The sequence below is a fragment of the Anabrus simplex genome, chromosome 8, assembly GCF_040414725.1.
Source record: "Anabrus simplex isolate iqAnaSimp1 chromosome 8, ASM4041472v1, whole genome shotgun sequence".
In the NCBI taxonomy this organism is placed as follows: domain Eukaryota; kingdom Metazoa; phylum Arthropoda; class Insecta; order Orthoptera; family Tettigoniidae; genus Anabrus; species Anabrus simplex.
Window position 1 is genome coordinate 79,706,791 of NC_090272.1, and position 22,539 is coordinate 79,729,329.

The following is a 22,539-nucleotide window of genomic DNA, read 5'->3' on the forward strand; positions in this document are numbered from 1 at the left end:
TTCCGCGACCATTTTCAATGTATTGCGAAAGAAACTATAGCTTACTTTTACAAGTTGCTTTACGTTGCACTAACACAGATAAGTCTTGCTCACGCGGGCTTATTTCACTTCTGCCACTATAATTATTGCTGTCCCTACAGGAATTAAAATGATTTTTTTTTTTTGCTAGGGGCTTTACGTCGCACCGACACAGATAGGTCTTATGGCGACGATGGGATAGGAAAGGCCTAGGAGTTGGAAGGAAGCGGCCGTGGCCGTAATTAAGGTACAGCCCCAGCATTTGCCTGGTGTGAAAATGGGAAACCACGGAAAACCATTTTCAGGGCTGCCGATAGTGGGATTCGAACCTACTATCTCCCGGATGCAAGCTCACAGCCGCGCGCCTCTACGCGCACGGCCAACTCGCCCGGTATTAAAATGATTAGCAACTCTCCACGGTACTCAATTATCGTATAGCCTATCCTTACTCTGGGTATTAGGATTTGTATTTGAATCGCTAATTGCAGAAACCACCTAAGTGCACTTTTTCAAACTGTTGGGAAAATGAAAATAACTGTGTGGGAGTATAAGTTGAAGTCTGCTCTCCTTCTAAATTTTTAAAATTAAACTTTAATGTTCTAGAAAAGTGTAGTAAACAAGAAATAAGTTTAACATTTTTTAAATGCCATAAACAATTTTTTTAAAACATTGCACTTAGGTTGTTTCTGAAATAAACAATTTTTCCTGTTAATTTTTGTAGCAATTATAAAGAAAACAGCTAATTGATTAATCTATGCAAGTTGTAAGATGAAAGGTTACGTAAATAACGCCGTTCTATTCATACAAAATTTAATAGACATCAGTTAATGAACCACAAAATTCAAATTAGAACAGTAAAACCCTTTCTGGCTTTATTCAGCCTCTGGCATATCCTCAGCAGGTTCTCTCTCAGTTGTTGGCCACTGAATGACGCTGTCATAAAATTCTTCATAACCAACGGTGTAGTCCATTAATGTTTTCAAGTCTTCTACTTTCTTTTTGTTGATTGGAACTTAAAACCAAAAATTGCGTTGTACAGAACCCATTGAAAGTTTATAAAGTTATTATAGGCTATAAAATGTTTTTACTTGCTCAATAATTTTATATCCCTTTAATAATATTATTGTAATCAACATACCTTTCCCAAAGGATAGGCCTTCTCGGAAGGTAGCTCAGGTGGGCTGTCAGTTTTCAGTCGTGCGGAAGTAGATGAAAATCCTCCAATAAACGCCTTTGCCACAACTTGTCCTGAAATACCTTTATAGTGCAGAAACTGTTTGCAACTAGAAACTTTGAATGGCTTCTTACGTTCTCTTGGTACTTCCCTGCCTGATGTTTCATTAGAGTTTGTTATTTTCCTGTACGATATAGGCCACCAATGTTTAAAACCTAAGACATCGTCCGAGGTAAGATGATAAACGGTAAAACGTCCTGACACACCTGCCTAGCTCAGCATACTCATCTGGAGTATAAATTCTGACCACCTTCCTCAAGAGCCGTTTAATACTTCCAAAATCCCTGTCACAAGGCGAAAAAGAGTGGCCACGGACAGGGAAGTTATGCGTAATCGTCTCAAACTGACCTCTGTCGCAGGGATTCAATAATAAACGCACAACTGTGTGATTCTGTGTGAGTCACAAAACAGGTTATCCTAGCAGGGCCACCAACCGTCATGAGTGGAGGAATGAATTTACCGCAGAAAGAACCTAAGCGCCGTCGCTTAGGTTCTTTCTGAAATAAACACATTATTTACACAGCTGCCTAACAGCATTGCTTGTATGGAATATGGTTTGTTTCTGATAAAAACAATGTATTTATCTCCGAATAGTACAATCCCGTCAAAAATTCAATTTTGATAAAAGTGTCACTTAGGTGGTTTCTGAAATAAACGATTCATTTTTCTTTTCACCATCGGTGGATTGACAGGAATAGTATTAGCTAATTCCTCAATTGATATTATCTTACATGACACATATTACGTTCATGTTCACTTCCATTATGTCTTATCCATCTATCTATAGGAGCAGGATTTGCAATTATACACTTAATTGTTCGTCAGACCATTAATTCCAGCCTTCAATTAAAAGGCTAATGATTATGCTACCTTTGCATGGTCAAAATACCGCGGTTCATTAATTCTCATCAGGGGGCAGTAAGGGGCTAGGAGTGGAAAGCAAGCGGATGTGGCCTTAATTAAGGTACAGCCCCCAGCATTTGCCTGGTGTGAAAGTGGGAAACCACGGAAAACTACGAAAAACCATCTTCAGGGCTGCCGACAGTGGGGTTCGAACCCACTATCTGCCGAATACAAACTATAGCTTACAGTACCATACCAAAGAACGTTAAAACAGGGTAATTCTGCTCTTCAGGTTATAATTCAAGAACTCTGATGGCGTGCAATGGTACAACTCAGGGTATTATTATTATTATTATTATTATTATTATTATTATTATTATTATTATTATTATTATTATTATTATTATTATTATTATTATTATTATTATTATTATTTACAGACTACGAAAACAGTGGAGTAATGGCTGTTGATCGCAGTGTTAGTGGCATATTTAAATTTAGAACGACAAGCTTAATTAGCAATGAATATTTGTGAAATTTCACATACAGTTAGCCTACTCTTTGGAAAGATGATGGTTGTGGTGATTTGTTTTTTTTCCAGGAGAATTAATACTTAGGAAAAAATCCATTCCTAATGCTAATCGGAATGGAAAGAAGATGTGCGACCAATTTAATGAGTAAAAAGAATCAACGAAGGGTGTGAAAATAAAGGACTCACTAGGCCTCTCAAAACCTAATGCCATCATCATAGGAAGAGAACAGGAGTTGATCGAGGGAAATCAGATTGGTAAATTGAAAGTGTTGAGGCTTACGCAAGTAAGTTGAATAAGCCAGACGCAATTAGGGGCTGCGTGAGTGCTACCCTCTTTCCCTTTCGACTGTTACCCCTTTTAGTCCCTTAGGCAGGAGATACCGTCAATATATCCTACGTCCCCAAATAAATCAATTTTCAAATAACCCTATTCACTTCTACAAATGCTCAATAATAACAAAAATTGCACAAAACAAAACTACCAAGATATCCTGCAATTTTTCATGTATGTTGAAATCATGAATGCCACCACAGGATCTCCAGTTTGAATCCGAACCACTGGGATGTGACTCCCATGCATTAACTAGAATTCGAATCTTGACCGTCTTGATAAGAAGACAGGTACAAAGCCATTCGGCTATCACTCACCCCTAAAATAATTTGATGAACTATCTAAATACTTATGTTCATATATAGACAGGCCCCGATTTACAAATGGGCGGACTGAGCATTTGCCCAGGGCGCCAGTTTTTGAGGAGCGGCGGCCGGCGGATCGAGTAATTATGGCCTGCGTGAATTGCGTCTTAAATTAATTGCACTCAAATTACTTTTACATTCCACGCATAATTCGAATTATTTTATTAGCCTATATAAAACACTTTAAACTATTGTAACTTTAAAACCTGAATTTAATCGATATATTTAAATTTTATGAAGAAAATGTGTCTTATTTCTAAAATTATTCACTTACACACAAACTATCAAACTGAACCAACGGCTTTTTAAATAAAAATAAAAGCAGCCTGATTCTTATTTGGCTGTTACCTTTATTTGGCTTGATGAGTTTAATTATGAGAATTAACTGTATTTGCATAATGCGCTGTTTTAAAACTCATAATCTTGAAAGCTGTAATATTTAATTTGTAAACAATTATTTTTTAGACGAACAGGAAAACGAGCATGGGGAGGGGGGGGGCTAAATATTGTTTGCCCAGGGTGCTAACTCCTTGAAATCGGGGCCTGTATATAGATAGGCTATACTTCGATATACGAGGTGATACACGATCCTAACCTAAGTCGTGTGTCGACTCTAACCTCAAACTCTGTTCATCTTACAGTACTTCATAAGGTGATATAATATAAACATGTAACTTTGTCTTTGAGAACAACACTCACCACTGCATAACATTAAAGTACGCTCTCGTTATTTTATACCGATATTAGACACATCTCTACTGACAATATTATTAAGAAAGCGAATATTCTTAGGTGCTCCTTGATTATCCATTATACTCAAGCTTGTAATGAAAGAAAACAGTTGTTTAAAATAACTTAATTAGAAGCCTATACAAAGTCTTGGTAATGATTATAACAATTTAATATACAACCGCTACAGATAAGAAAGTAAACCAAATAATACTTCTCACTTCAAAAGTTCTTGAAGCATTAGAATATGTTCTTACTTAGTACTCACGATGATTAGGTGTAATTTAGTAAATGAAACCTAGAAATACTTTTTTGAATCCATGAAAAAATGTAAAATATTGTAGGCCTTAATATTTAGAACGAAATACTTGCATGACCTGAAAGGTCTGTTAAAACTGTACACATATGCATTTGTGTACTGAGGATAACTTCTTAAATGTACTCACCTGTAACCACGTTGCTAAACGTGTAAACAGTGACGAAAGCTCGAACCAAGTCCATAGTTCGCTGATTTTAATAAAAGCTTCAGGAAGACACAATATTATAGTCACCAAACTCCCACCATTGCTTTCAGAATTATTTTATCTCGAATTAGACATTTAGATTGAATCATGACCTATCCTACATAGTTCAAATGTTCAGTGAACTGGAAACAGTTTCTAAGTTTCATATTAGAAACTTGATTAGTCTTCTTTTCCCCCCCACTTCCACCTCTTACAAAATCATAACATTATCTAAGCCACCATTTTGGTATATGCCACAGCGCATGCGCAACTCTGTGAAGAAATAAATGTGTAAACACTAATGTACAGTTTGAGTAACACTGGATAGAACAATTCTACAAAGAATAATTTGAATTCAGAAATGAGATAAATTCGAGAGACCTGATACAAAATTTGAAATTAAAACCATCTTTATATCAATAAACGCATTAAATACCAATTCCCGATCACATTATTAAAATATTTTGTTTAATAAACATCTTCTTAAACAAAGCTTGTATTATTTTAGTGCAGGGAGAAGTTTTTCACGCCCCTAACACGAATTTCCAATCATGGCACACTCATTATTGATCCACAGGGACTTCAGTCACGAAGAGGTGGTCTTGGTGTAGTAGTTGACGTGTATGCCGCTAGATTGCATGAGCGTTTCTCTGAGGTAGAGCGTGTTCTATGTCCTGGTTTATCAGGCGTTCAGACATTCGATAATTTTTCCCGGGCTAAAAATAGCACTGCAGGCGCTAGCGAGATATGAAAGCAACAAAAGCCCAGAATCAGAGTTATACGCTCGTTGCATAGAAGACAATCTTATTTACGAACTGTCGCGAAGGAGAATACGATATTAGATTTGAAGACGTTTCTTACAACGTCGTTAGTTCCTCTAGGAACATTCAAGCATTTTGAAAGAGGAAATGCATATTTTAATGCTAAAAATCTTTGATTCTAAACAGTTTAGAGCAGGTTTACAACACAAGTCTATGTAAATGGAGATTTTCCTGTATTTATGAAATACAGTACTAGTTGAAATACAATAAATTACATTCATTTACATACGGTAGTCTTTCAGACCACAGGAAAAACCAAGAAAACGCTGGGAAGAGACTGTAAGATCAGATGTGGAGGAGAAAGGACACAAATGGGGAGATATAATGGAACAAAAGACGTATGAAGACCGAAGGAGATGGCGAGCGTTTGTACACCCCACCTGGGAAACTGAAGTTGGGACATGATGATGATGATCATCATCATCATAGGAGGATGGGAACCAGCGCCATGTTTTATGAAGTACCTTTCTTGCTAGGAGGTTCATGTAACTAGGCAACTCATTGCCTGTTATTTGGAAATAGCAATCAAACATGCCGTGATCGAGATGTACTTTTATGTAGATAGGCAACTCACTGCCGAGGAATCTGTTCACTTTCGCACCAGCTGGAAAAACAAAAAAAAAGTCGTGTATCCACTCGCGTCGCAATGGACATCACGCAATTAAATCGACATTAATGTACGCAAATAGAAATAGATATAGATTGATCAAATTAATAGACATAGGAATCTAGAAAATAGAACATGTTTCCGGTAAATGTTTTGTTTTGCAAGTGAAATTGAAAGTAACTATAATAAGAAAAATGTAAATTAAAAAAGTAATGAAGGAATATGTTATTAAACATTACATAAGCTATAATTAATTATTAAAAATACATGCTGTTTATTGAGGCGTTGCAGTGCACGTCGGGTATATTATTATTATTATTATTATTATTATTATTATTATTATTATTATTATTATTATTATTATTATTTGCAGATTCCCGTTAAATAATAAAGAGACCGAGCTCGACAGCTGCAGTCGCTTAAGTGCGGCCAGTATCCAGTAATCGGGAGATAGTGGGTTCGAACCCCACTGTCGGCAGCCCTGAAGATGGTTTTCCGTGGTTTCCCATTTTCACACCAGACAAATGCTGGGGCTGTACCTTAAGTAAGAGCACGGCCGCTTCCTTCCCATTCCTATGCCTTTCCTATCCCGTCGTCGCCATAAGACATATCTGTGTCGGTGCGACATAAAGCAAATAGCAAAAAAAAAAAAAAAAAAAAAAAAAAGAATAATAAAGATTTATTGGAAAGGTGGGTAATCGCTATCAAGCGAAAAGGATTTGTGGCCAGTAAGTGGAGTTATATTTGTGTCCGACTCCCTGGCTGAACGGCCAGCGTTAAGGGCTTCAGTTCAGAGGATCCCCCAGGTTCGATTCACGGCCGAGTCAGGGATTTTATTCGCGTCTGATCAAACCTTCTTGGTCGAGGACTGGGTGTTTATGTTTGACCCAGCACTTTCCTCTTCATATTCAGACAGCACACTACCAATCAGCACAGAAACAGGCAATAATGATTACATCCCTCGATATAGGGTTGGCATCAGGAAGGGCATCCGGCCGTAAAAAAGATACATCCACATGTGCGACACAGTTCACACCCTCGACCCACAAGTGTAGGAAGTAGTGCACATTTCGTACCCGAGGATTATAAATCACGACCTTATGATATTGACTTTATGTTCCATAACTACTTTTATGGTTTTCGGAGACGATAAAGCGACGGAATTTTGTCCCGCAGGAGTTCTTTTACGTGCCAGTAAATCTAACGACATGAGGCTGGCGTATCTGAACACCTTCAAATACCGCCGGACTGAGCCAGGATCGAACCTGCCAAGTTGGACTCAGCGCCTCAACCGTCTGAACCACTCAGCCCAGCCCTTATGGTGGTAAATGCTCACCAATTACAAATACAGTTCCAAGTGTGTTGCCAATTACATACTTCTGAAAATTGGCAGATCACCATGTGACTGATGTAGCATGTGAAGATAGTCACAGATGTCAACTCACTAGACTGATGTCATATGTATTACCACATACGACTTAAAAACACTACTGAAATCAAAGGCGTACGGTATATCTGCGCCATAAAATACATCCTATGCCGCCTGCTGAAATATCTAGCGCAGTGGCTGTCTCATGTTCTCACACATCGATTGAGATAATTCATTATTTTTTAAAAAAAGTGCTAATTCGGAGTATGGGTGCGTATGTCTCCCTATGTTTTCTCTCAGTCATATTATCATTCATTTTCTTTAATAAAACATTTAAATTCAGTCTGGGCCAACTCACATTTATTTCGGTAGGTTAGTTAGCCTGTAGCCTAGTAACCTTGCATTCCTATCGTGAGAGAACCCCGACAGTCCAGAGAACGTCACCGCGCCCTAAGGAAGAGGATCATCAACGGTGAGTATTTTTATTTCAGTGCAGCCGAGCCAGAACCCGGGATGAAGAAGTCATCGACCAGGTCATATGAAAAGGGTGCATAGGGTATAAATATTTAAAACACTACTGAAATCAAAGGCGTATGGCTTTTAGTGGCGGGAGTGTCCGAAGACATGTTCGGCTCGCCAGGTGCAGGTCTTCTGATTTGACTCCCGTCGGCGGCCTGCGCATCGTGATGAGGATGAAGTGATGAAGAAGGCGACACATACACTCAGCCCCTTGTCAGAGAAATTAACCAATGGTAGTTAAAATTCCCGACCCTGCCGGGAATCGAACCCGGGACCCCTGTGATCAAAGGCCAGCGCGCTAACCATTTAGCCATGGAGACCGACAAAACACTACTACACAGAAGTGACTCAGAGAAAGACATGTGGGTTCAGGCACGTCAGTATTGTATTGTTTAAAGGACTGTGATCTTATATAAATACTCCCCCTGTGGGTTGGGGTGGTGGAATAACGCCCACGGTCTCCCCTGCTTGTCGTAAGAGGTTACTAAAAGGGACGCAGGGGCTCTTAACTTGGGAGCGTGAGTTGGCTATCATGGGGCCCTCAGCTGAGTCCTGGTACTGCTTCCACATACTTGTGTCAGGCTCCTCACTTTCATATAACCTATCCGAACTCCCTTGGTCGACTCTTGTTCTTTTCTGACCAGGACGGTATTAGAGCACTCGAGGCCTAGGAAGTCTTTCATTTTCACGCCCTTCGTGGCCCTTGTCTTTCTTTGGCCGATATCATCGTTTTTCGAAGTGTGGGATCCCTTCCACTTTTCCTTTCTGATTAGTGTTATATAGCCCAGAGCATAATCACCACCATCACCACTTTATATAAACACTGCCCTTCATTCAACATGCCAATAGTATGTAAAAGTGTAAATAATATGTATGATAGATAATCTTTAGTACTATATTGCTCTCGTTGTTATTCATTTAATAATCCTATCCCGTATCCCCATTTCAAATCATGGTCATTTATTGTTTGGCCAACATGCATTATAAGTCCGGACAATATTTAGGGGATTATGTTGTTTATCAGTGGCAATTCCGTTCAAGGAATGCGGAAACGTGTGTTTTGCCGTACAGAATGGCGCCATACCTGGCTTCACTTGTGCGCGTCAGACTGTATGGAGTCATGCATCTCGCGGTATATACACAGTTCAAAAAATTAGAGGAACATGTTTTGTAACGTCTGGCATGTGAACGTTAATTTGGTAGATGGGGTTCCAATGGTCGTACAGCATACCTTGAGACCTTGGCTACTCAGGGTATGTCAAATCGAAATTATACTCCTTTGTAGGCGTAGCTATGCATTGAACTCTCAGGTGACCCCTCAAAACAAAGTGAATATCGGTGCGTCCGTTTGTCGTTGTGAGGTGCACAGACTACTTGCGGTCATTTGAGCGCGTTGTACGAAAACCAGCGCATCCCATGAGACATTTTAAGGAAGTTCAAACCGCAAGGGTCGTCACTTTGATCCAGAAAGATGGACTTTGCGTCGCGTTGCTGTGGATCTCAATGTCTCTCCATCAATTATTCAACACTTGTGGAATCGCTGCAGTGAGCCAGGCCATTTCACGACGAGGATTGGACAAGTTCCTAGACGCGTGACAACCACACAGGATGACCGATATCTGAGCATCTGTGCGTTGCGGCGTCGTTCAGCAACTGCCAGAGAACTGCAGCAAGACGCCAAGAGGGTCACTGGAGTCATGGTGCCTGACCAGACAGTAAGAAACAGGTTAAGAGAAGTGTCCTTATGATCCAGACATCCTGTTCGAGTGCCCCGTTTAACGCAACAACATCGCGCAGCTCGCCTTCTGTTTGCCCGTACCCGCGTCAACCGGCAACTTCTCCAATGGAGACCTGTGTTGTTCACAGACGAGTCCAGATTTCCCCTGACACAGCGTGATGGACGTCAACGTGCATGAAGACGTCGTGGTAAGCAGTACATGCCAAATGTTATCCAGGAAGGGGACAGATTCGGACAAGCTTCTGTGATGGTGTGGGGTGGCATCAGTATTGATGGCCGTACGGATCTTGTCGTCGTCCGCGGTAATCTTATCGCTGCGGGGTACATCGAGCAGATACTGCTCAGCATGTGTTGGTTGATGCATACGGTGTTGGCCCTGGATTCGTACTCATGCACGTCAATGCCAGGGCTCATGTAGCACGCATTACCACAGCTGTCTTGCGAGAACAGGACATTCAAGAGATGGAATGGCCAACAGTGAGTTCCAACCTTAATCCCATCGAACATGTGTGGGATAGGGTTGACAGAAGTGTTCGTGAGCGTCCTGTTCCACCACACTCTCTCCAAGACCTCGAACAGGCTCTCATTGATGAATGGGACCTGATACCGCAACGTGACCCCCGTCGACTTATACGGAGCATGCCACTTAGGTGCCAAGCTCTGATAAATGCTCGTGGACGACATACACCATTCTGAAGCTCTCCAACTGTGATAATAATCCACCCTGGAGGACTGTTATCACTTTGTTTTCACCCCTATTTGGACATTTCTGTTTGTGTTCTGAAAATGAACACGAATCCATCGATGTTCTTTTCTACACTTCAACGATAAAGATTAAAGGTTTAGTTGGTAATATACCTGGGTGTGGTGTATTGTTTTGTGGAGCATGGCCAAAGTCTTTAATAATAATAATAATAATAATAATAATAATAATAATAATAATAATAATAATAATAATAATAATAATAATAATAATAATAATAATAATAATAATAATAATAATAATAATAATAATAATAATTTGAATGGGCCTATGCTCACGTAACGACCGCAAGTTTTATTATAACCTATCACACGATGGTTTTGTCGAAGTATCTACAGTAGATAGTATGTTGTATGTTGGGTATTCAGCCCGAAGGCTGGTTTGATCCTCTGCAGCTCCACCAACAGCGGTAATAGATAGCCTAGGTGTCACTGAAGAGGTATACTAGGGAAATGAGGAGTGAGGTAGTTTCCCGTTGCTTTCCTCACTGAGGCAGAAGTTGCTAATACATATCAGTCTGCCAAGTCCACTGAAATGTATGCACCAACCGACCCTATGAGCGATATTTTCATACCATTCGTAACAGGGACTGGCTGCATAAGGAACGCTATTACTAGAATCGCTCATACCTGGGTCACTTTCATATTGTCAAAGCCAAGGAAGAGACTGAGACAGGTCAATGAAAGTAAGAAATTTATTGTAGCCCATACCAGAAGACATAGTGCACTGTAAACACTACATCCTGCCAGCAAAGGCATACAGTAGACAGTAGTAAAAGTATTTGAAATGCTACTGTTTACATTTAATTTCCTAATAGGCCTAAAACAATTTACACATTATCGAGACAAAATCGACGTATTATAGGTCTTTGATATGAGAAAATAATAATATACGTATGGCAAAAGATCGACGTCAATAGTACGTGCTTAATTAGCATTTATATTATTGTACCTCGAAGAGCCGCGGAAGATTCGACGGACAGATAATCCACATTGAAATGCTAGTGGCTCTTACGTCGCACCGACACAGATAAGTCTTATGGCAAGGATGGGATAGGACAGGCCTAGGAGTTGGAAGGAAGCGGCCGTGGCCTTAATTAATGTACAGCCCCAGCATTTGCCTGGTTTGAAAATGGGAAACCACGGAAACCAGGGATGCCGACAGTGGGATTCGAACCCACTATCTCCCGGATGCAAACTCACAGCCGCGCGCCCCTTACCGCACGGCTAACTTGCGCGGTCAGATTGAAATGAGTATTCATGCAGGATAGAGAATATACGTTCAGTTTGCAGTATCATTTTTTTAAAATTACAATTTATTTTACGTCGCACGGACATATATAGGCCTTATGGCGACGATGCGATAGAAGAGACCTTGGGATGCGAAGGAAGCGATCGTGGCCTTAACTCAGGTACAGTCTGTTTTGAAAACGGGAAACCACGGAAAACCATGTTCAGGGCTGCCGACAGTGGAGTTCGAACCCACTATTTGCCGGGTGAAAGTTCACAGCTGCGCGACCCTAATCGCACGCCCAGCTCGCCCAGTGCGATAACTATAGGGTCGATGGCAATCATAAACATTTTACTGACACCCTTCAGGAGACGAACCTTGATATCCGAATCAAGACTATTTGTAGACAGTGGATACCACAGGGATGATATGTTTTTTTAATAATTTGAAAATTAAATTTGAAGAATCTAGCAATTTCTGTGGCTTGCGCGCGTGTGTGTCGAAGATCTGTCCATATTTTGGGAAATATTTTTGGTAAAGGTTATTAAAAAGTAAATAATCAGCAATACGTGCTCAAATAAGCGTAAAATAATGACATTGTTTTGAGAGACAACAATTCGCCTAGTGACCATTATTGCATAGTTCAGGTGAGTATTCGAACATTTTACAGTATGTAACATGCCTTACCGGGCGAGTTGGCCGTGCGGTCAGGGGCACGCGACTGTGAGCTTGCATCCGGGAGATAGTGGGTTCAAATACCACTGTCGACAGCCCTGAAGATGGTATTCCGTGGTTTCCCCATTTTCACACTAGGCAAATGCTGGGGCTGTACCTTAATTAAGGCCACGGTCGCTTCCTTCCAACTCCTAGGCCTTTCCTATCCCATCGTCTCCATAAGACCTATCTGTGTCGGTGCAATGTAAAGCAACGAGCAAAAAAGAAAAAAAAACAAGTAACATGCCTTGTGTGCATATATTTGTGTATTATTTATTATTTTATTATGTATTTTTTAACGCTGTAATAACACATGAAAGCCAGGCAGAGTGGCTCAGACGGTTGGGGTGCTGACCCCAACTTGGCAGGTTCGATCCTGGTTCAGTCCGGTGGTATTTGTAAGGTGCTAAAATATGCCAGCCTCGTGTTGGTAAATTTACTAGCAGGTAAAAGAGGTCCTGCGGGATAAAATTCCAGCACCTCGCCGTTTCTGAAAACCGTCGAAAAAGTAGTTAGCGGGACGAAAATTCATTACCAATATTATTGTTAACGCACAGAAGAATTTCGGTGGCGCATGGAATAGGAAAGGTTTGGGATAGGGAAAGAAGCGGCCATGACCTTAATTAAAGTACAGTACACGCTGGGTTGAGTGGCTCAGACGGTTGAGGCGCTGGCCTTCTGACTCCAACTTGGCGGGTTGGATCCTGGCTTAGTCCGGTTGTATTTGAAGGGGCTCAAATACGTCAGCCTCGTGTCGGTAGATTTACTGGCACGTAAAAGAACTCCTGCGGGCCTAAATTCTGGCACATCGGTGCCTCCGAAAACCGTAAAAGTAATTAGTGGGACGTAAAGCCAATAAGATTATTAATTAATTAATTAATTAATTAATTAAGGTACAGCCTTAAGTATTTTATCCGGTGTGAAAATGGGAAAGCACGGAAAAACAATCTTCGGGCCAGCTGAATGGTTGGTTTCGAATATTTGTGTATTTGTATGTAATTTTTTGTGTGTTTCTAGGCTTATTGTTGCATTCCTTTGTCATATTAGGTTAAAAATTGTTGTTGTTGGTGGTGGTGGTTGTGGTGATTATTGTTTTAAGAGGAAGTACACTCCGGAGATAGGTGGCATATACAGATAACCAGGGAACTGGACAACCATCCTCTCTTAACATTAATATCAGAGACAAAAAAAAAAAAAAAAAAAAAAAAAAAAACTGAAGTGGTTCGACACTTCGTGAAATGAAGATATCGGCCAAAGAAGGGCATACAAATGAAAACCTCTCTAGGCCCCGACACCTAATACCGTCGAGGTCGGGAAAGAACAAGAGTTCACCAAGGGAGTTCAGATAGGATAGATGACAGTGACGTGCCTGACAATAACTTAGTAAGTGGAAGCAATGTCTAGCTAGTTGCTTTACGTCGCACCGACACAGATAGGTCTTATGGCGACGATGGGACAGGGAAGGGCTAGGAGTGGAAAGAAGCGGCCGTGGGCTTAATTAAGGTACAGCCCTAGCATTTGCCTGGTGTGAAAATGGGAAACCACGGAAAACCATTTTCAGGGCTGCCGACAGTGGGGTTCGAATCTACTATCTCCCGAATACTGGATACTGGCCGCACTTAAGCGACTGCAGCTATGGAGCTCGGTGAAAGCAATGTCAGGACTCAGCTAAGCGCACCGTGGTCATCAACCCACGCTCTCCGAGTTGGGAGTCCATTGAACCCATTTTAGTCACCACTTGCGACAGGCAGGGGATACCTTGTGTTATCTTCTACCGACCCGAGCCACAGGGGGACGTTATATATTAAAACGTATGGTATCAGTAGTATAGGAATTACAAGCGATAAAGTAGACTTACCACTACCTATGTGATGTCACAGCTTTTGATAGAAGGTGTCTGTATCGAGATGGCTGTAGTAATAACTTACATTACATGCGTGCTGCGTCGCTAATGTACAGACTACCAGTATGGAGATTTATGCCTTCACCTACTCGATTAATTATTTATTCAGTATATTGTCAAAGCATTTGGTATTAGCTTGTCTTAAACCAACCACACCATTCAAGAAGAAGCTTGTCTTAAAGATAATACTCCAAAGCTTCGTCCAATGAAGCTATGTCTCAATAACCAATTATGTTAATACATTATATTTAAACATTTTTTTTTGTTTTAGTGTGGAATTGCCAATTCCTTCTAGTATTCAACGGGTGTAAGAAGATCATTCCTAGAGTGGCTTCAAATTCCTATTAGAATCGTAAGTATCATTTGAAGTTTAGGATTCTTGCTGTTGTTTATCGTTGGTGGTGATGGAATGTCAGAGTATTGAGTTACACTGCACAACCACGTGTAATCGCTCTAAGAATAAGTGCATGTTCTTGTATATTTTATTAGACTTACAGGGTTAATTCACCTCCCACGCAGATACAAGCAACGTGGATACCCATAACAAACATTGCATCTACAAGTTCGATTGATTCTGAGAAAAGTACACCTACGAGAAACTTATACAATACCACCACCCCCAGTGGATGGGGGCGATAGAATAACACACACGGTATTCGCCTGCCTGTCTTTAAGAGGCAACTAAAAGAGGTCTTAGGGACTCTGAACTTTGGAGCGTGGGTTGGCAACAATGGGGCCCTTAGCTGAGTCCCCACTTACTTGTGTCAGGCTTCCGACTTTCACTTAAACTATCCGAACCCTGTTGGCCAACTCTTGTTCTTTTCCGAGCCCGACGCTACTAGAACACACGAGGCCTAGGGAGTTTTCCATTTTCCCGCCCTTCATGGCCCTTCCCTTTCTTTGGCCGATACCTTCATTTTTCGAAATGTCGGATCGCTTCCATTTTTCTCTCTGGTTTTATATAGAGGACGGTTGCCTAGTTGTACTTCCTCTTAAAACAATAATCACCACCAGCAATGTGTTTTGTCACAGAATTTATTTCAGCCGTGGTTATTTTTGTGACAGAATGGATCTCGTTACAGTTTCGAATTTCAGAGCTAAGACAATAAGCAGTTCAAAACACCGTGGAGCATATATATTTGCTATAGTTGTTCCTACATTCTCTGTTATCCGCGAAGTCAATGATCTTTACTCCAAGAGCCCAGCCGAATTGTTCTCGTCTTTGTATTATTGATATATTTCCACGATTTGGGCAGTCCTAGTATTGACATCAACGTATTTCTTGTTTTTACGTGGCAGTGATTGCCCGCAATGCAACAGCTCCAAGTTCCGATGTATATTAGCAGTTAGACATTAGAGGCCCTGGAGAAGATGATACAGTGAAGGATGGTGTGTTCCAAATGATCTGTTAGAGGTCTATGTCACGCAACACATGTATTTATTGTACTCGGAAGATTCTCCGTAGGAGTTCCGGGTGGATGGAGTGAAGATGTGTAAGTTACGGACGTAGTCAAGTACAGTAAAGGGATCATCTGTGATGATGTTCTTAGACATGTCGAAAGTTTAAAAACATCTTCCTCGAGTGCGATCGATTGCCGGTAATTACTCCAGAAACAGTTTTCCCCGTACGTAATTGCCGTATTATATTGTCGCCTGAAGCAATGTCCCTTACTCCTGTGGTTAGTGCTGTAGAATACATAAACGGTGTCATCTGCCTGTCATAAGAGGCTACTAGAATGGGCCTTAGCAGCTCTTAGCTTGGGAGCATGAGTTGGCGAAAACGGAGCGTTTAAATGAGCCGTCCTCCAGTCGGTGGGGCGGTAGAATTACACCCACGGTATCCCCTGCCTGTCGTAAAGGCGACTAAAAGGGGCCCCAGGGGCTCTGAACTTTGGAACGGGGGCTGGCGACCACGGGGAGCTGCGTCCTGGCACTGATTCCACTAACTTGTGCCTGGCTCCTCACTTTTATCTATCCTATCCATACGACTCATTGGCTGAACGGTCAGCGTACTGGCCTTCGGCTCAGAGGGTCCCAGGTTCGATTCCCGGCCGCGTCGGGGATTTTAACCTTAATTGGTTAATTCCATTGGCACGGGGGCTGGGTGTATGTGGTGTCTTCATCATCATTTCACCCTCATCACGACGCGCAGGTCGCCTACGGGTGTCAAATAGAAAGACCTGCATCTGGCGAGCCGAACCCGTCCTGGGATATCCCGGCACTAAAAGCCATACGACATTTCATCTACCCTATCCGACCTCCCTTGGTCAACTCTTGTTCTTTTCCGACCCGACGGCATTACGTATGGAGGCCTAGGGAGTCCTTCATTTTGACTCCCACCGTGGCCCTTGACTTCCTTTGGCCGATACCTTCATATTTCGAAGTGTCGGATCCCTTCCATTTTTTCTCTCTGATTAATGTTATATAGAGGTTGGTTGCCTAGTTGTACTTCCTCTTAAAACAATAACCACCACCACTTAACTGAGTCGTGGCATACCTTCCACTTGATTGTGCCCGGCTCCTCCTCTTCATCTACCCTATCCGACCTCCCTTGGTCACCTCTTATTCTTTTCCGACCCAATTAACATAATATTTCCTAAGCCTCAGGGACACTCAACTTTGGAGCGTGGGTTGGCGACCACGGGGCCCATACCTGAGTCTTGGCATTGCTTTCACTTACTTGTGTCAGGCTCCTCACTTCCATCTATCCTATCCGATCTCACTTGGTCAACTATTGTTTTTTTCGAACCCGACGGTATTAGGTTTGTGATTCTTAGTGAGTCTTTCATTTTCACGTCCTACGTGGCCCTTGTATTCCTTTGACCGATAACTTCATTTTTCGAAGTATCGGATCCCTTCCAGTTTTTTCTCTCTGATTAGCGTTAATACAGGATGATTGCCCAGTTGTACTTCCTCTTAAAAGAATAATCACCGCCACCACATTAGATTTCCTAGGCCTGGGGAGTTTTCATTTTCGTGCCCTTCGTGGCCCCTGTCTTTCTTTGGCTGACACCTTCATTTTTCGAAGTGTCGGACCTCTTCCATGTTTGCCTCCTGAGTAGTGCTAATAGAGGATGGTTGTCCAGCTGTACTTCCTCTTAAAACAATAACCACCACCATCTAGCTTAGTCTGGCATTGCTTCCATTTACTTGTGCCAAACTCCTCACTTCCAACTTTCCTATCTGACCTCCGTTGTTTAACACTTACAATCATTTGAACCCGACGGTATTATGTATGTAAGGCCGAGGGTGTCTCTCTGAAACCAATTATTTAATTCTTTCCCTTTCTCCTCCAAATGGACTTAGGTCGGTAACATAATCTTATTCTATTTCCCCTTTGAGTTATACAAAGATTTATATGGTTTCTATCCCTTTTTTGATAAATGTATCATCTTTCCGTTGTTTATTAATGCAACATATGAAATAGATTCAGGGGCGGCCTCAGAATCCAATAAGTAATTAGTAGGACAAAAAGTAATAAAATGATTATTATTGTTGCTAGTTTATGGAGGTAAGAATCACTAATATATTAGTGACTGACAAACTTCTCGAGCTTTTTCTGATCTCACCTTCGCGTTTTCAGGGTAATGACAAAACGCAATCATTGTACACGCTTATTGATAGCCTTCAATGATTAATAAATTTACCCTTATAATTTGGATTTGGAGTACATTCAACATATTCACGTATAGCAAAAGGATATAATTAAAAAAGTAACTCTACGCAAGGTCTAGAGTTGAATCTCTGAGTATGTGGGTTAGTCGCCAACTACGAAGCCTCAAACTGCATCTAACGTTAATTCCTCTTATTTGTGTCAGTGTTCGGAATGCTTGTGTCTGTTTTATAATGAACATTACAGAATTTCATTACATAACTCCTGCATTCCATGAGCTAAACTGGATTAAACTAAATCAGATCCTGCTAACCCTCTTTACTTCTACCCCACAAAATTACAGTATATACAAACGGTATCCCCACTCTTATCTACCCCATGAGGTTGAGGTGGCGGCGGTAGAATAGCACACACGGTATTCCCTGCCTGTCGTAAGAGGCGACTAAAAGGGGGTCCTGGGGCTCTGAACTTTGGAGCGTGGATTGGCGATCACGGGGCCCTTAGCTGAGTCCTGACATTGGTTCCACTTACTTGTGGCAGGCTCCTCACTTCCATCTATCCTATCCGACCTCTCTTGGTCAACTCTTGTTCTTTTCCGACCCCGACGCTATTAGGTTTGCGAGGGCTAGGCAGTCTTTCATTTTCACGCCCTTCGTGGCCCTTGTCTTCCTTTGGCCGATAACTTCATTTTTCGAAGTGTCGGATCCCTTCTATTTTTTCTCTCTGATTGGTGTTATACTGTATAGAGGATGGTTGCCAAGTTGTACTTCCTCTTAAAACAATAATCACCACCACCACCACCACCACCTCACGTTCATCTTTCTTGTCCGGCCGCCTTATAATAATCCCCTGTGGGTGGGGGCAATGAGAATAACACCCCCGGTATCCTCTGCCTGTCGTAAGAGGCGACTAATAGGGGCCCCAGGGGCTCTGAACTTTGGAGAGTGAGTTGGCAACCACGGGGCCCTTAGCTGAGTCATGGCATTGCTTCCACTTACTTGTGCCAGGCTCCTCACTTTAATCTATCCTATCTGACCTCCCTTGGTCAACTCATGTTCTTTTCCGACCCCGACGTATTAGGTTTGCGAGGGCTAGGGAGTCTTTTATTTTCATGCCCTTCGTGTCCGATACCTTCATTTTTCGAAGTGTCGGACCCCTTCCATTTTTTTTTTTTGCTATGGGCTTTACGTCGCACCGACACAGATAGGTCTTATGGCGACGATACTTCCATTTTTTCTCTCTGATTAGTGTTATATAGGGGATTGTTGCCTAGTTGTACTTCCTCTTAAAACAATAATCACCACCACCTGACATTCACTGATTATACATGTGCCAGGCTTCTCACTTTCATCCACCTTATCCGACCTCCTGTGGTTAACACTTATTATTTTCCAACTCCGACGGTATTACATATATAGGACCATGAAGTCATCCATTTCCACACCCTTCCTCTTCCTTGTCTACTTTTCACCGATTTCTTCATTTTTCGAAGTGTCGGACGTCTTGTCTTTTCCTTCTGATTAATGTTAATAGAGTATGATTGCCTAGTTGTACGTCTTCTTTAAAAAAATATCAGCAACACCACCACAACCTGCATCCTGCATCGGATACAGCCACTAGAAGTTGTCTTCGTCACTTTCCGATCCTCTTACTGCTTCTTACTGATGGTTTCTGGCGTTTATAACCACCTGTGGGTGGGGACGGTAGAATAACACCCACGGTATCCCATGCCTGACGTAAGAAGTGACTAAAAGCGACCGCAGAGGCTCTTAACTTGGAAGCGTTGGTTGGCGACCACGGGGCACTTAACTGAGTCCTGGCATTGCTTCCACTTGTCTCATCTACCCTGTCCGATTCTTGTTATTTTCCGACCCCGACGGTATTAGAACACTCGAGGCCAAAGGAGTCATTCCTTTTCACGCCCTTCGTGGCCCTGGTTTTCCTTTGACCGATACCTTCATTTTTCGAAGTTTCGGATCCCTTCCATTTTTATCTCAGTGTGTATGTTGGGTATTCAGCCCGAAGGCTTGTTTGATCCTCCACAGCTTCAACAACAGCTGCCATAGAGCGCCTAGTTGACACTGAAGAAAAGTATCAGGGAAATGAGGAGTGAGGTAGTTTCCCGTTGCTTTCCTCACTGAGTCAGAAGTTGCTATTACATGTCAGTCCTCTAAGCCCACTGAAATGCATGCACCAACCGACACTATGAGCGATATTTTCACACCATTCATAACAGGGACTGGCTGCATAAGGAATGGTATTACTAGCATCGCTCAAACCTCAGTCACTTTCATATTGTTAAACCCTAGGAGGGGACTGTGACAGGTCAATGAAAGTAACAAATTTATTCTCTCTGATTAGTGTTATATAGATGATGTTTGCCTAGTTGTTTCTCCTTTTAAAACAATAATCACCACCACCACCCTCTGAACTTTGGAGGCCCCAGGGGCTCTGAACTTTGGAGCGTGGGTTGGCGACCACGGGGCCCTCAGCTGAGTCCTGGCATTTCTTCCACTTACTTGTGCCAGGCTCCTCACTTTCTACTATCCTGTCTGACCTCTCTTGGTCAACTCTTGTTCTTTTCCGACCCCGACGCTATTAGGTTTGCGAGGGCTAGGGAGTCTTTCATTTTCACGCCCTTCGTGGCCCTTGTCTTCCTTTGGCCGATATCTTCATTTTTCGAAGTGTCGGATCCCTTCCATTTTTCCCTCTGATTAGTGTTATATAGAGGGTGGTTGCCTAGTTGTACTTCCTCTTAAAACAATAATCACCACCACCACCCTCTGAACTTTGGAGCACAGGTTGGCGACCACGGGGCCCTCAGCTGAGTCTTGGCATTGATCCACTTACTTTTGCCTGGCTCCTCACTTTCATCTATCCTCTCCGACCTCCCACGATCAATTCTTGTTCTTTTCCGACCCCGACGGTATTAGGTATGGAGGCCTAGGGAGTCTTTCATTTTCACGCCCTTCGTGGCCCTTGTCTTTCTTTGGCCTATGCCTTTATTTTTCGAAGTGTAGGATCCCTCCCATATTTTCTCTCTGATTAGTGTTGGGCCTATATAGAGGATGGTTGCCTAGTTGTACTTCCTCTTAAAACTATCATAATCATTCCTGGAATGGAGGGAATTCTTAATATACACCTTCATTAAATGTAAGGAATGGCTGGTGAACTCGTTATTTTGCACATAAAATAATCGCTGAATAATGTGTTAAATTACTTTTTCACAAGGTGTGAGCAAGAACAGCAGTCACTTAGACATAAACGGAACTCCCCGGTCATCACCACAATGGGATTCGATTTTAAGATTTAATTAAGTGCATGAGCAGAATTTGTGAAAGAGTTATTCATTTGTTTATCACTATTACTCCGGTCTAGGAAGCCAAGAATAACGGCCGAGAGGAATCGTCGTGCTGACCACACGACACCTCCTAATCTGCAGGCCTTCAGGCTGAGCAGCGGTCGCTTGGTAGGCCAAGGCCCTTCAAGGGCTGTAGTGCCATGGGGTTTGGTTTGGTTTTATCACTATTACTGAACAGGCATTCTTTTATTGGTCCGCGGAGGTTCCGCAGCCTTTCGAGTACAAAGTGACCGTCATGTAAGACTCCACTTGCAAAACTTCTTCCTTCCACTTTTTAAATAATGTGAGGAAAGGGCGGTTTCAATCTCTCAATGAACTCTTCTATCAAATCCGTTACCCATTCCATGACCAGACTTGCTCTTTCCCTGCGTAGCTTGCTTCAAAGAGGCATAAGTTTTCAAAACTCTCTCCTAATACCATGTGTACTGCTCCAAAATGATCTCTTTACCTACATGTATTATTTTCAGAACTTTTTCATCTATAGCCAAAATTACTATTATTTGTTGTTTGGCTTCTAAACCTCTGTCCATTCTGTCTTTTATTTTTCCTACAAAGTCAATTTTAGTTCATGTTTTCAACATTTTTTTTACAAGCTGCTTTACGTCGCACCGACACAGGTATGTCTTATGGCGACGATGTACAAGAAGGGGGTAGGAGTGGGTAGGAAGCGGCCTTGGCCTTAATTAAGGTACAGCCCAAGCATTCAGGATTGCCGACAGTGTGGTTCGAACCCACTATCTCCAGGATGCAAGCTCACAGCTGCGCGCCCCTAACCGCACGGCCAACTCGCCCGGTCAACAATTATTACTAACACAGTATAAGCTACAGGCTATTGTTGTCACCTCCTGCAGAGGGCGATAGAAACGGAATGTTCTGTCAAAATGGAGGAAAAACAAAGAGAAATATCGGATAAGAGGCAATGGTACTTATAATATCGAAATCCGATGTTGCGAGTCCTATGCTTTCAACAACTTCGTGTAAATAGTTGGCATAAATAATACAAAATAATATAAGCATTAATTACTTTTAATTTATCGATTTTCAGATATAGGCCTACTCAAATGATAACCACGAGGAATTGCATTATCCCATCCCCCTGTGGGTGGGAGCGGTAGAATAACAGCCACGGTATCCCCTGCCTGTCGTAAGAGGCGACTAGAAGGGGCCCCAAGGGCTCTGAACCTTGGAGCGTGGGTTGGTGACCACGGGGCCTTCAGCTGAGACCTGGCATTGCTTCCACTTACTTCTGCCAGGCTCCTCACTTTCATCTATCCTATCTGACCTCCCTTCGTCAACTCATGTTCTTTTCCGACCCCGACGTATTATGTTTGCGAGGGCTAGGGAGT

General features: G+C 42.1%; 1 protein-coding gene across 1 annotated transcript in view; it reads right to left on the reverse strand.

Moving 5' to 3' along the window:
* LOC136879143 (uncharacterized) overlaps positions 1-4,787 on the reverse strand; it is a 44,676-nt gene extending 39,889 nt beyond the window's left edge. The window contains exon 1 of the mRNA XM_067152896.2: positions 4,499-4,787. Coding sequence (XP_067008997.1) covers positions 4,499-4,553 — 55 coding nt within the window. The 5' untranslated portion in view covers positions 4,554-4,787. The remainder of the gene's footprint in view (positions 1-4,498) is intronic.
* Between the last annotated feature and the right edge of the window lie 17,752 nt (positions 4,788-22,539).